This window comes from Otolemur garnettii, unplaced genomic scaffold (genome assembly GCF_000181295.1).
Source record: "Otolemur garnettii isolate 467f Iridium unplaced genomic scaffold, OtoGar3 scaffold00172, whole genome shotgun sequence".
In the NCBI taxonomy this organism is placed as follows: domain Eukaryota; kingdom Metazoa; phylum Chordata; class Mammalia; order Primates; family Galagidae; genus Otolemur; species Otolemur garnettii.
In genome coordinates, this window is record NW_003852567.1 from 2102341 (window position 1) to 2117323 (window position 14983).

Below are 14983 nucleotides of genomic sequence, written 5' to 3' on the forward strand. Positions count from 1 at the left end.
AAAAAAAAAAAAAAAAAAAAAGAGTGGAGGTGGGAGGAGAGGAACTAAATGAAAACATTATAAAGCACTAACTAGACAGCAATGGTCCTCAAACTTTTTTAACAGGGGGCCAGTTCACTGTACCTCAGACCATTGGAGGGCCAGACTGCAGGCCCCTGGACGAGTCGGCAGCTAAGCAGGACAGGCAGCAATGGCAAAAACACCTGGCAGGCTGGATAAACATCCTCAGCGGGCTGCATGTGGCCCGAGGGCCGTAGTTTGAGGACGCCTGAACTAAAAGGTTAAAATTTTTCACAGACAGATGGAAAACAGCTACCATAAAGAAACAGGAAAGAGAATAGTAACTAGTTCAAAATAATGCTGAAGACCAACCAAAATAGGAAGGCTCTTATCCATCTCTAGTAGTGTCAAATACAATAATTAGAGATTATCCATTTGAAGAAATACCTCAAGATTAAAATTATATGAAACCCTTTAGGATGTACATGTACATTGTGGTTTAACTTTATTTTTCTCGAGCTATTCATTTAAAGAGCCAAAGAGGGGCACCTCAAGTATGCTAAGTGATTTTAAAATCTCTGATCAAATCAGAGGTTAAGCCATGATATCCAACAGTCCACTTACCATGAAAATCTGCACCCAACTTCTTAGAAGCCATTTAGAACCTGAAAAAGAACAAAATATTTCTTAGGTGCATGATGCCTTCAAGGGATATAAAGAAATAATTACATATAAGAAAACTGAGACTAAAAGAAAGAAACCAGAATGGGGCGGTGCCTGTGGCTCAGTGGGCAGGGCGCCGGCCCCATATAATGAGGGTGGCAGGCTCAAACCCAGCACTGGCCAAACTGCATCAAAAAAGTAGCTGGGCGTTGCAGTGGGCACCTGTAATCCCAGCTACTTGGAAGGCTGAGGAAAGGGAATCGCCTAAGCCCATGAGTTGGAGGTTGCTATGTGATGCCATGGCACTCTTCTGAGGGCAATAAAGTGAAACTGTCTCTACCAAAAAAAAATAAACCAGAAGAGCAGGGGTTCCAGTACTGACACAGTCTTCCCTTCTCTCTCCCCAAATCACAAAAAAGAAGGAAGAATAAGGGGAAAATGAAGGATTTTGTTTTGTTTTATTAGAGGGAGGGTCTCACTACATCACGTAGGCTGGCCTTGAATTCCTGGGCTCAAGTGATCCTCCCACCTCAGCATCCCTAGTAGCTGGGACTATAGGCACGTCCCCTATCCAGTTTTGCAAAAAGTACATATGCCCCCCCCCCGCCAAAAAACTATACATACCCATCACACTGAAATCAGATAAAACAGAATTGTCTGAGGATATTTTAACCTATCCTAGTGGAATAAAATTTCATTTTGAAAATGCCAAAATTCCAAATAACTTAACAAATTATATAGCTGTAACAAAGTCTATTAACTTGCTTTCTGCCTGATAAGAGATTTCTGCCTGATGTATGATCACCAACAATGAATTCCTTCTCAATATAAAAGAAAAAAAAAACTAAATCAAGGTAAATTGGTTTATATACAATAGGGTACTTTTGAAAGAAAAAAAAGAATGAAACATTAGTTGAAAATGCAAATTTGAAGTATTATTTTAATATTATACACACACACACACACACATATATTTTTTTTTTCCCCCCTGAGACAGAGTCTCACTTTGTCACCCTCGGTAGAGTGCCATGGCATCACAGCTTAGGTGATTCTCTTGCCTCCACCTCTCGAGTAGCTGGGACTACAGGCGCCCACCACAACACCCGGCTATTTTTGTTGCAGTTGTCACTGCTGTTTTAGCTGACCTGGGCAGGATTCAAACCAGCCAGCCTTGGTACATGGGGCTGGCGCCCTACCCACTGAGCCACAGTCGCCGCCCTAATTATTATTTTTAAATGGCAAAATATTTTCTAAACTTAGCAGAAACAGAGCAAGCCTAAAACAGTCTTTTTGTTTGTTTGTTTTGAGACAGAGTCTCAAGCTGTTGCCCTGGGTAGAGTGCTATGCTGTCACAGCTCACAGCAACCTCAAACCATTGGACTTAAGCAATTCTCTTGCCTCAGCCTCCCAAGTAGCTGGAACTACAGGTGCCCATAACAACGCCCCGCTATTTTTTGTAGTTGTCATTGTTGTTTAGCTGGCCCAGGCCAGGTTCGAACCCACCACCCTCAGTGTATATGGCTGGCCCTATAACCACTGTGCTACGGGCACCAAGCCAGACAAAGCCATTTCATAGGGGCATTCCCCTACCTCATTTTATGATCCAATGTATCTATCTGTCCTACAATAGCCAGAAAGTAATATCATAATATTAGCAAAAGGCATACATTTATCCTGATGTTCAGTGACCCCCACGAGTGTACATGCATACTTTTCATGATATCCAACACCACACATAAGCAAAAAAAGTCCTCATAAAATCAGCATTCAGTCCACAGATTGGAAACTCCTGGTTTAAAGTGTCAATAGCAAATAATTATCATGGCATTTCCATTACTCACAGAAAGTTACTGGTTAACTGCTGTAAACCTGATCACATTAAGTAGAAAACAAGGGCTGTGCCCACCCCCTTTAAGATTAGATAGCATTACATAAAAGGTATTTTCAAATTTCAAAAGAAATAAACTATACTTTCAAATTTGTAAAAATAAAAGACTGGAAGGAAATATAGGTTGATTATCTCTAATCTGAAATTCTGAAATCTGAAATGCTAAAAAATATGAAACTTTTTTGAGCATAGACCTGACACTCAAAGGAAATTCTCATTGGGGCATTAAAGATTTACAAGTTTCAGCTTGGCTCCCACAGCACAGTGATTACGGCGCCAGCCACATATACCGAGGGTAGCAGGTTCAAACCCAGCCCGGGCCAGCTAAAAAACGACAATGGCAACAGCAACAACAAAAAAAATACCCAGCATTGTGGCAGGCACCTGTAGTCCCAGCTATTTGAAAGGCTGAGGCAAGATAATCACTTAGGCCCAAGAGTTGGAGGTTGCTGTGAGCTGTGATGCCACAGGCACCCTACCCAAGGGGTCGGCTTGAGACTTTGTCTCAAAAAAAAAAAAAAGATTTCAGAGTTTCACTGAAATTGGGAAAAAATTTTTAAATATTTTGTGTCACATGAAAGTTATATGAAATTCAAATTTTATAAATAAAGTTTTATGGGTGCACGTCCATTCTTACCAGTTGAAAGAAAAGGAAGGGAGGGAGGGAAGACTGATTTCAGGGCTTCACATTAGGTATGCTGAACTAGTAAGTATAATGCAAATATTCTAAAATCCAAAATACTTCCAGTTCCAAGAATTTCAGATAAGGGATAATACACAAAAAACACTAACAATGGTAGGACTAGAAATAATTTATAAGATTTTTCTGTTTCTGAAAATTCTATGGCAAAATGCCATAATTAATTAATTTTATTATTTCCTTTAAAGCTTTACTTTTAAAGACTCAGTTTTCCTGCATAATGTAGACATGGACTATTCTGGTTGATAATGCTAATTAATGGAGAATTAAAATTATACAGTGTTTGGATCATCAGTGTTGGTGATACCAGTGTTGATCCAATTTTCAAAGGACCAACAAACCATACTGGAAAATGATTTAACCTTGTTATATGTGCAAAACACATTTTATAGATTCATACAGGGATTCAGGATCACAGGCAGGTTTAATGACCAGTTTAAAACTTGTGTTATCTATGGGACCATTCACAGGATGGGTGAATCATCCATGGGATGGGTGAGTCATTGGAGAATGACTCCATTCTCCAATTGGCCAAGGGTGACAGCATCATCTCAAAGAACTGTTGACTAGAGAAAATCATGGACATGGAATATCTGTCATAAATAAAAAGGAACCCTTCCCCCACCCCAAAAAATTAGAGAATAGAATAGTGGTCATCAGAAACGGGAGAAGTTGGTCAACAGGTATAAAATTACAGTTATAAAGAAGGAGTAAATTGGGTGACACCTGTGGCTCAAGGAGTAGGGCACCGGTCCCATATATGGGAGGTGGCAGGTTCAAACCTGGCCCCGACCATAAACAGAAAACAAAACAAAAAAAAAATAATGTTTCTGTTTCTTTGGGTGGCGCCTATGGCTCAAAAGAATAGGATGCCAGTCCCACATGCTTGAGGTGGCGGGTTCAAACCCAGTCTTGGCCAAAACTGCAAAAAAATAATAATAATAATAAAGAAGGAATAAATTTTAGCATTCGCTTGTACTAATGGGTGACTATAATTCACAACAATATATTATATACTTCAAAACAGCCAGGCATGGTGGCTCATGTCTGTAATCCTAGCACGTTGGGAGGCAGAAAGATTGCTTGAGGCCAGGAATTTCAAAACCAGCCTATACAACATAGCTAAGATCCCATCTCTACAAAAAAAAAAAAATGTATTTTTAATTAGCTGAGCATGGCTTGGCGCCTATAGCTCAACCGGCTAAGGCGCCAGCCACGTACACCTAGGGTGGCGGGTTCGAATCCCCAGCCCGGACCCGCCAAACAACAATGACGGCTGCAACCAAAAAACAGCCGGGCGTTGTGGCGGGCGCCTGTGGTCCCAGCTACTTGGGAGGCAGAGGCAGGAGACTCGCTTGAGCCCAGGAGTTGGAGGTTGCTGTGAGCTGTAATGCCACGCCACTCTGCCCAGGGGGACAGCTTGAGGCTCTGTCTCAAAAAAAAAAAAAAATTAGCTGAGCATGGAGGTATATGCTTTTAAGTTCCAGCTTCTTGGGAGGCTGAGATGGGAGGACTGCTTGAGCCCAGGAGTTTGAAATTACAGTAAGCTATAATAACAGTGAGACTGCACCATAGTCTGGCTGACAGGAGACCCTGTCTTTAAAAATAAATAAATAAATAAGTAGCTAGGAGAGAAGACTCTGAATATTCTCAAAAGAAGGAAATAGGCTCAGCGCCTATGGCTCAAGCGGTTAAGGTGCCAGACACATACACCTGAGCTGGCAGGTTCAAATCCAGCCCGGGCCCACCAAACAACAATGACAACTGCAACCAAAAAATAGCCAGGCATTGTGGTGGTCCCAGCTACTTGGGAGGCTGAAGCAGGAGACTCGCTTGAGCCCAGGAGTTAGAGGTTGCTGTGAGCTGTAATGCCATGGAACTCTACCCAGGGGGACAGCTTGAGGCTCTGTCTCAAAAAAAAAAGAAGGAAATGATAAATGTTTTGAAGTGATGGATTCACTGATCACCCTGATTTGATCATTACACAATGTACACTTGTATTGAAACATCACATTATAGGTACAATTTTTTTGAGTTAATTTAAAAATTTTTCTGTTTTACTTTGCTTTTTTTGGAGACACTATCTTGCTTTTGCTCAGGCTGGTCTTGAACTCCTGAGCTAAAACAATCCACCCGCTTCAGCCTCCCAGAATGCTAGGATTATAGGCATGAGCCACTATGCCAAAAGCTCAAGCAGAAGGTGGTCCACAGAATGGGAGAAAATATTTGCAAATTAAATATCTGACTAAGGGACTTCTATCTAGAATATATAAATAACTTTACAACTCATTAAGAATAAGACAAATAAGGCTGGGGAGGGAAGAGGAGAGAGGGCGTTGGTGTGCTCTCAACTACCAGGCACAATGTAGGGGTACATGGCACACCTCCTGGGAGAAGGGTGCAACTACAGCTTGGACTCCACCTAACAAATGCAAACAAAGTAACCTAATCATTTGTATCCTCATATTAATCTGAAATTAAAAAAAAAAAAACACAAATAACTCAATTAAAAATACCAAAGGATTAGAATAGTCATTTCTCCAAAGATATACAAACAGTCAAAAAGTACAAGAAAAGATGCTCCTTATCTTTAGTCATCAGGGAAATGTAAATTATAGCCACAAGAGTTCTAGATATAGACAGAAACAGCACATTTTCAATGTGCTAAACGCCATTGGATTGTTCACTTTTAAATGGTTAATTTTAAGGTACATTACTGACCTTAAATTAAAAACAAAAAAAAACCACAATGATATGGCATTCACATCAACAAGAATGGTTACTGGCGGCAGCCGTAGCTCAGTCGGTAGGGCGCTGGCCACATACACTGAAGCTGGCAGGGTCGAACCTGGCCCAGGCCAGCTAAACAACAATGACAACTACAAACATAAAAACAGCCAGGCATTGTGGTGGGCACCTGTAGTCCCAGCTACTTGGGAGGCTGAGGCAAGAAAATCACTTAAGCCCAAGAATTGAGGTTGCTGTAAGCTGTAAGGCCACGGCAATCTACCCAGGGCGACACAATGAGACTCTGTCTCAAGGAAAAAAAAAAAAAAAGAGAATGGTTATCATCAAAAGGAGAAAATTACAGTGTAGGGAAGCACGTGGAGAAATTAAAACCGCATACACTGCTAGTGGGAAAGTACACAGAGTAACCACTTTAGAAAACCATCCAGCAGTTCACCTTCTAAAACTACAGAATATGTTAAATATAGTTATCATATGATCCAGCAATTCCTCTTCTAGATATATACCGAAGAGAAAAAGGATGTCCACACAAAAAATTAAATAAGAATGTTCACAGGAGCATTATTCATAATAGTCAAAATGTGGAAACCACCCAAATGTCATCAAGAGATGAATGAAATAAGTAAAATGTGATATATCCACTCAATACACCATTAGTCAGCCATAGTTATCTATCAGTTAGATATAACTATAAAAAGGAATGAAGGCTAAACACATGCTACAGTATGAACTTTCAAAATATGGTTCTAGGAGGCTAGGCACAGTGGCTCACGCCTGTAATCCTAGCACTCCAAGAGGCCAAGGCAAGGGGATTGCCTGAGCTCAGGAAGGAGTTCCAGACCAGCCTGAGCAAGAGTGAAACCCTGCCTCTAAAAATTAGGCAGGCATTGTGGCAGAGCCTACAGTCCCAGCTGCTAGGGAGGTTGAGGCAAGAGAACTGCTTAAGCCCAAGAGTTTGAGGTTGCTGTGAGCTATGACCCCACTGCACTCTACCAAGGGCAACAAAAGTGAGACAGTCTCAAAAAAAAAAAAAAAAAAAAATATATATATATATATATATACACACATATATATTATTCTAAGTAAAAGACAGACACAAAAGATCACATATATTGTGTGATTCCGTTTACATGAGGTATCCAGAAAGAGTAAACCTAAAGAAACAAAAAATATATTGGTGGTTGTCAGGGGCAGTGTGCAGGAAGATGCTTACTCAACAAATTGTATTTTAAAACGAAATAGCGGCTCGGCGCCTGTGGCTCGGGCGGCTAAGGCGCCAGCCACGTACACCTAGGGTGGCGGGTTCGAATCCCCAGCCCGGACCCGCCAAACAACAATGATGGCTGCAACCAAAAAATGGCCGGGCGCTGTGGCGGGCGCCTGTGGTCCCAGCTGCTTGGGAGGCGGAGGCAGGAGACTCGCTTGAGCCCAGGAGTTGGAGGTTGCTGTGAGCGTGATGCCATGGCACTCTACCCAGGAGGATAGCTTGAGGCTCCGTCTCAAAAAAAAAAAAAAAGAAACGAAATAGCAAGGAAAAAAAGGAACAAAATAAAAAAGAGACAGCAGTGAGGAGTTCTGGTGGGAAGACCCAGGGAGATGGGAGTCAACAATCTCTGAGTCTAAAATCAAAATAGCAACAAACAACTAGACAGAAGACCAATAGGGGAGTGTGTGTATGAGGGAGGTAGGACTTTAAAGTATGCGTATAATCTGCAACAAAAGAAACTTTCCATTACATAAGGAACAGTAAATGAAAATTAAAATATATAATATTTTATATTATTAAATATAACACTCATTGAATGGGGCACCAGCCCCATATGCCAAAGGTGGCAGGTTCAAATCCATCCCCGGCCAAACTGCAACAAAAAAATAGCCGGGCATTATGGCGGGCACCTGCAGCCCCAGCTACTTGGGAGGCTAAAGCAAAAGAATCGCCCAAGCCCAAGAGCAGGAGGTTGCTATGAGCTGTGACGCCACAGCACTCTACCCAAGGCGACAAAGTGAGACTCTTGTCTCAAAAAAAAAAAGAAAGAAAATTAAAATATAGTTTCCCTTATTAAGATGAGCAGGGCCTTAGGGGCCTGACAAGCATGGAAATAAAGGAAAATCTTGGCCAGGCATGGTGACTCATGCCTGTAGTCCTGGCACTCTGGGAGGCCAAGGCAGGTGGGACAGCCAGGAGTTTGAGATTAGCCTGAGCAAGCACAAGAGCAAGCGCAAGACCTGTCTCTACTAAAAACAGAAAACCTAGCTGGGCATTGGGATGCACACCTACAGTCTTAGCTACTCGGGAGGCTGGGATTGAGCCCAGGAGTTTGAGGCTGCTGTTAGCTACTATACCAAGGCACTCTACCCAGGGTAGCAGAAAGGAAAGGAAAAGGAAAAGGACAAAGAAACAGAAAAGGGTAAGAAAAAGAAAGAAAATCCTGAGTTCCTTCAGGGGTAGTTCCAGGTACCTAGCTAACCTTGAAATGTTAATGGGAATAACACTGGCCCTCCATGAGCTCCTTCAGGTGAAGTCCCAGGCACCTAGCTAGCCTAGAAAAGTAAATTAGAATTAACAGTGGCCCTCCAAGTAAGCCAAAGTCATGAAACCAAGAGATGGCATCATCACAGGTTTTTTAGTTGTTTTCCAGAAACCTCCATAGATGGAAAATGCAGATAAGGGGGAACTGAGGAACTGAACTCTGACCATCATTCTTTGCTCCAAATTTCTCCCTGAGGGCCCTGGACAGAGTCACACCCATCTTAACATCCCTTCCCAATAATCCAAGAAATCTCTGAATCCATCTATGACCCACAGGACCCCCACTTTGGATATCCCACTTTTTGAGTCAGATCAATGTATATTTTCCACGTATTGATTTATAATTTTGCCTACCTCAAATGTATCCCAGCCTTTAAAAACCTGGCTTGTAAATCATCAAGGAGTTCAGGTCAGTGTTAGCTGTCCATTCTCTTTGAATGGTGCCATTTATCCTACTGCAACTCTTGGCTTCAGTGTCTGGTTTTGCAGCACTAGGGGAGAGGACCCCAAGATGGTTTGGCAACATTATTACTAAATAAAAGAATGTAATTTTTTTTTAATTATGCTCCAATGGAGCTGATAAATGTAGATTTTTCAAGGGTTTTCTTTAAATATTAAAATAGTTCATTGGTTGTAACTCCTGGGATATGTAGAATCTTCTATAAGAAATTTGTTTCTGGACACTTACAGTAAAGATCTTTTTTTTAATGTCCACTGTGGCAATACTTCAGTCTCTAGGATCAAAGGTGTCTTAATACCTACTTAGGTTTAATTTTTCCCCCTGGAATATCTAAGCAAAGTCGACAACTTCATTTTACTTAATTACACCCATTTTATAATATCCTCTCATAGCTTGAATGTTCAATTATGAAAAATGATTCAATAATGGAAATTCAGAAGATGTGATGGCAGTAAGAGTGTTTACTAAAAGCATGTAACAGGCTCAGCACCTGAGGCACAGTGGCTATGGCACTAGCCACATACACCAACAGTGGCGGGTTCAAACCTGGCCCAGGCCAGCTAAACAACTGCAACAACAAAAAAAGAAAAATAGCTGGGCATTGTGGATGGGCACCTGTGGTCCCAGCTACTTGAGAGGCTGAGGCAAGAGAATCACTTCAGCCCAAGAGCTTGAGGTTTCTGTGAGCTGTGATGCCACAGCACTCTACCCAGGGCAACATAGTCAGACTCTGTCTCAAAAAAAAAAAAAAAAAAAAGTATGTAATAGGAAATAATTAGAAATTCTAAAATGCTTTTACAGCTGGGTATGGTGGCTCATACCTATAATAGTAGCACTCTGGAAGGCCGAGGTGGTAGACTGCCTGAGGTCACAGGTTCAAGACCACCCTGAGCCAGAGTGAGACCTAGTTTCTTTTTTTCTTTTTTTTTTTTTTTGAGACAGAGCCTCAAGGTGAGCCCCTGGGTAGAGTGCCATGGCTTCACTGCTCACAGCAACCTCCAACTCCCGGGCTCAAGCGAGACTCCTGCCTCAGCCTCCCGCCTCAGCCTTCCAAGTAGCCGGGACCACAGGTGCCCGCCACAACGCCCAGCTATTTTTTGGTTGCAGCCATTATTGTTGTTTGGCGGGCCCGGGCTGGATTTGGACCCGCCATCTTAGGTGTATGTGGCTGGCGCCTTAGCCGCTTGAGCCACAGGCACCAAGCCGAGACCTAGTTTCCAAACTTAGTCGGGCATTGTGGAGGTGCCTGTAGTCCCAGCTCCTGGGAGGCTGAGACAAGAGAATTGCTTGGGCCCAAGAGTTTGAGGTTGCTATGAGCTGTGACACTACAGCAGTCTATGGAGGGTGACAAAGTGAGACTTTGTCTCCAAAAAGAAAAAAAAAATGCTTTTACAAATTGGATCAAATTATAACTAAGTCAAAAAAAAAAAAAAGACCTTTACACAAGGTCTTACACAAAATAAGACCAAAAGAAATACATCTGCCCCTACTGTAAAACTGTAAGTACTCAAAAGGGGAAAAAAAACTTCATAAGCAATCATAAATTTCCACTAAAATAAACATATAAATGCCTGTATTAAAGGGAAGTACAGAGCTAAAACAGCAATTACATACCACATATACTCTGAATCCATAAGCTTTTATACTAATAAAACTTAGAAATCCCTGAGCAACCAAGAATTTAACAGCAATGTTCTATTTTTCCAGCTCAGTGTCACTTCAGTTCAAATGCTATATGAAAAAATACCTGGTAACCAATAGTGCCTATGGCTCAGTAGGTAAGGCACCAGACCCGTATACTGAGGGTGGCGGGTTCAAACCCAGTCCAGCCAGACTGCAACAGTAAAATAGCTGGGCTTGGACGGCGCCTGTGACTCAGTGGGCAGGGGCGCCGGCCCCACATACTGAGGGTGGCGGGTTCAAACCCAGCCCCGGCCAAACTGCAACAAAAAAACTGCTGGGCTTGGGCAGCGCCCATGACTCAGTGGACAGGGCGCCAATCTCATATACCAAGGGTGGCAGGTTCAAACCCAACCTCAGCCAAACAGCAACGAAAAAATAGCTGGGCCTTGTGGCGGGCACCTGTAGTCCCAGCTACTCGGGAGGCTAAGGCAAGGGAATCACCCAAGTCCAGGAGTTGGAGGTTGCTGTCAGCTGTGTGAGGACAAGGCACTCTACCATGGGCAATAAAGTGAGACTCTGTCTCCACAAAAAAAAAAAAAAATAGCCGGGCGTTGTGGCAGTGTAAGAGGTAAGCATCCCTAGCTCAGACATGGCAGTTCACTTCAATGTGCTTCCCCAGGAGATTGATTCTGAGAAAGATTTCTTCAAAGATCAAGCTTCTGCACCTGCCTATAGATATGCAGAAATATGCAGAAATTCTCTTGGCTAGAAATTCTGGAGAATCAGCCTAGGTCGCAGCTGGAAGTAAACAAACCTGTTTTCGAGCATTGGGTTCTGTTCTCTGTCCTCCCCCTTTATTAACATTATAATCTCTAGTTTCGGTTGGGCTAGCAAAAACAGACAGCCAGTCTCTCTTATGTTTTTACTCTAAAAAAATCAATTGTATGTTTTCCTCAGCCTTCACACTGATTTGTAATCTTAACTGGTAGCTTCCTAATGTTACTTCACTTTTTTGTATATGTGTTAAATTCTTAGTGAATGTTTGAAAGCATATAAGACAATCAGTAAAGTTTAGCCGGGTCGCTGACCAGAGTGAGTCTCAGCCTCCCTTCAAATCAATCATCCCATCTGCAGTTTCTTTTCCCTGCGTCTCCGATCAGAGGCTCCAAAGAACACCTTTCATGGCAGGCGCCTGTAGTCCCAGCTACTCGGAAGGCTGAGGCAAGAGAATCGCCAAAGCCCAAGAGCTGGAGGTTGCTGTGAGCTGTGACACCACAGCACTCTCCTGAAGGTGATAAAGTGAGACTCTTGTCTCTTAAAAAAAAAAAAGAAAACCTGGTAACTTAAAATTTCAATTACTGACTAAAGACATCTAACAACAAAAAGAGATGGTGAAACAAGTAACAAGAAGAGAACTTTAAGGAGAGAAGGAGGAGCCAGAGAGAAAAAGGAAGAAGAGATGGGCTAAAGAAAGGAAAAAGGGGCAAAAGAAAGGAAAAAGAGCCTATAGCTCAACCGGCTAAGGCGCCAGCCACGTACACCTAAGGTGGCGGGTTCGAATCCCCAGCCCGGACCTGCCAAACAACAATGACGGCTGCAACCAAAAAATAGCCGGGCGTTGTGGTGGGCGCCTGTGGTCCCAGCTACTTGGGAGGCGGAGGCAGGAGACTCGCTTGAGCCCAGGAGTTGGAGGTTGCTGTGAGCTGTAATGCCACGGCACTCTACCCAGGGGGACAGCTTGAGGCTCTGTCTCAAAAAAAAAAAAAAAAAAGAAAGGAAAAAGGGATTTGTAAAGGAGGTAGGGGAAGGAAGGCAGTAGAGACCAAGAGAATAAAAACAGGGTCAGGCCCTTTCATACATGGAAGAAAAAGCCCAAGGGCTATTTTATTTTCAATTTCTTGCCTTTCACATACCTATCAACTACTATTACATAACAAGAACTCACACTCTACAAATAGCATCCCAATACAAAACAGCAATCTGATACCTCAATGAGCTATCACAGTCACACTTCTACAATAATATCTATAATCATGAATTTCCCAAGATACAAGTTAATCTAGGAAATTCTCTGATTTACTGGGGGGAAAAAAAGGCTATGAAAATAATCACATTTTAAATCAGAAGACAAAATTAACAGACATACAGCTCACATCAACATACACATGTGTAATTGTTATTAATATGTCAATACAGGTTATACTATACTCAAGAGGAAAAAAATTTTTTTCTTTCTTCCCCCTGAAGTCTCAGAGACATTTTGGAGCCTTAGCTCATTCATCAGTAAAATAAAGATAGTACGCTGAATAAACAGATGACTCTAAACAGACTATAAATCTATAATGGGAGAATAAAATGAAGGAAAAATACTCACGTTCCCAAACCAAATATTCAGTATTCAAAATAAGTGATACCATCATTTACTACAGATACAGCAACTTTCTAAAAATGTCTTTATTGATAAAATAAAAAGCTGGCAATCATATGTTAATCCCTTTTTCTTGTTTACCTTAATATTGATCCATGAAATCCACAGGTCTGGAAACCACCTTTCTATACCACATAAAATAACCTCAAATGATTCTCATTACAAAAAAAATTTTTTTAAATATTTTCGTATACAGCCTGACAAGGAGCAAGAAGTCAACAAAGGTTGGAGAATTAAATATAACTTTCAGGATTGGTGCCCATAGCACAGTAGTTAACAGTACCAGCCACATACACTGAGGCTAGTGGGTTCAAACCAAGCCCGGCCAGGTGAACAACAATGACAACTGCAACAAAAAAATAGCCAGGCGTTGTGGCAGGTACCTGTAGTCCCAGCTACCTGGGAGGCTGGGGCAAGAGTTAGAAGTTGCTGTGAACTGTGATGCCATGACACTCTACCAAGGGTAACACAGTGAGACTCTGCCTCAAAAAAATAAATAAATCTTTCAAGAAAGTAAACCTAAACCATTTTCTAAGCACTCTTGACTACCAGTAAGTAAACTAGTATACTTACAGACTAAAAGTAAATTTTTATTTGAACATGACGGTATGAATTGAGATTACCAGACTCTACTTTGTTTAAGTCTGAGAAACAGGTAGAGACATTACTTTCATGACTTATCACTTTTCACAAGCTCTGTGTTTGTAAAACTAAGCCCTCTTATTACTGGCTACTGCACATCTGCATATTTGGCTGAAAATGAAAGGCTAACAAAAGAGGTCAACAGTACACTGATTCATACAGAGGAGCATTTCAATAGTCCCAGTAAGCTTTTTTTAAATGTGTTCATTTCTTTCAATTCAGATGGAATACTACTTGTTCAGATTTTCCTGAGCACCATTTTACAGAGAACTAAGAAAGGAAAATCTGAGTCACTTACCTAAAGAAATAAGAATTAATGGGCCTTGATATCTTAGAAATGAAGAATGTATGTTTATATGAATATGGAAACAAATAAGGATAACATAGTCATACGATGGTAGTTATTTGGGGTTGGAGAGATTACATGTTGGCCTTTTGGGGTTTTAAGAGGAAGGCAATTTCTTTATAGAGTACAAATGGATACAGTTATGAATATACACATACACACACACACTGTGGAATTAAAGGCAAAAACAACATACAGGTACCTGTAAGAGAACTAAAAAGAAACACAATTTCATTTTTTTTTAAGAGACAGTCTCACTTTGTTGCCCTCAGTAGGTGCCATGGCATCACAGCTCACAGCAACCTTCAGCTCTTGGGCTTAGGCAATTCTTTTGCCTCAGCTTCCTGAGTAGCTGGTACTACAGGCACAACACTCAGCTATTTTTTTGTTGCAGTTTGGCCAGGGCCAGGTTCAAACCTGCCACTCTCAGCATACAGGGCCAGCGCTCTACTCAATGAGCCACAGGTGCCTGCTGCCCGAAACATAATTTCTTTGGAAACAGAAAAAGAACAAAGAATAAATCAGTGGTTTCCTGACAATTAAGACGACCTACAGGGCAGCACTCAACAAAGTGCAACTCTGTCTCAAAAAAAAAAAAAAGACAACCTGCAAACACCCAGATAGGTCTAGGTTACAGACTTCATAAAGGTATATAGGTGTCTTGCTTTATTAACAATAAAGGAAGTAATGAATGATGAAGAGCTAACAGTTATGAAGTGCCCAAATAACACAACATTGCCACTGATAAAGCAAAGTCTATAGGAAATAAAAGAATCAGGGAGTGGCCAGGTACAGTGGCTCACGCCTGCAATCCCATCCCTTAGCAGGCCAAGGTGAGTGGACTGCCTGAGCTCGCAGGTTCTAGACCAGCCTGAGCCAGAGCAAGATCTCACATCTAAAAATAGCCAGGCACTGTGGTGGGTGCCTGTAGTTCCAGCTACACGGCAAAAGGCTC

The 14983-nt window shown here is 41.8% G+C and overlaps 1 protein-coding gene across 1 annotated transcript in view; it reads right to left on the reverse strand.

The window, feature by feature from the left end:
- Nucleotides 1-14983, reverse strand: part of UBAP1 (ubiquitin associated protein 1) — a 73230-nt gene that overhangs the window by 36555 nt on the left and 21692 nt on the right. The window contains exon 2 of the mRNA XM_012811683.2: nt 625-665. Coding sequence (XP_012667137.2) covers nt 625-658 — 34 coding nt within the window. The 5' untranslated portion in view covers nt 659-665. The remainder of the gene's footprint in view (nt 1-624; nt 666-14983) is intronic.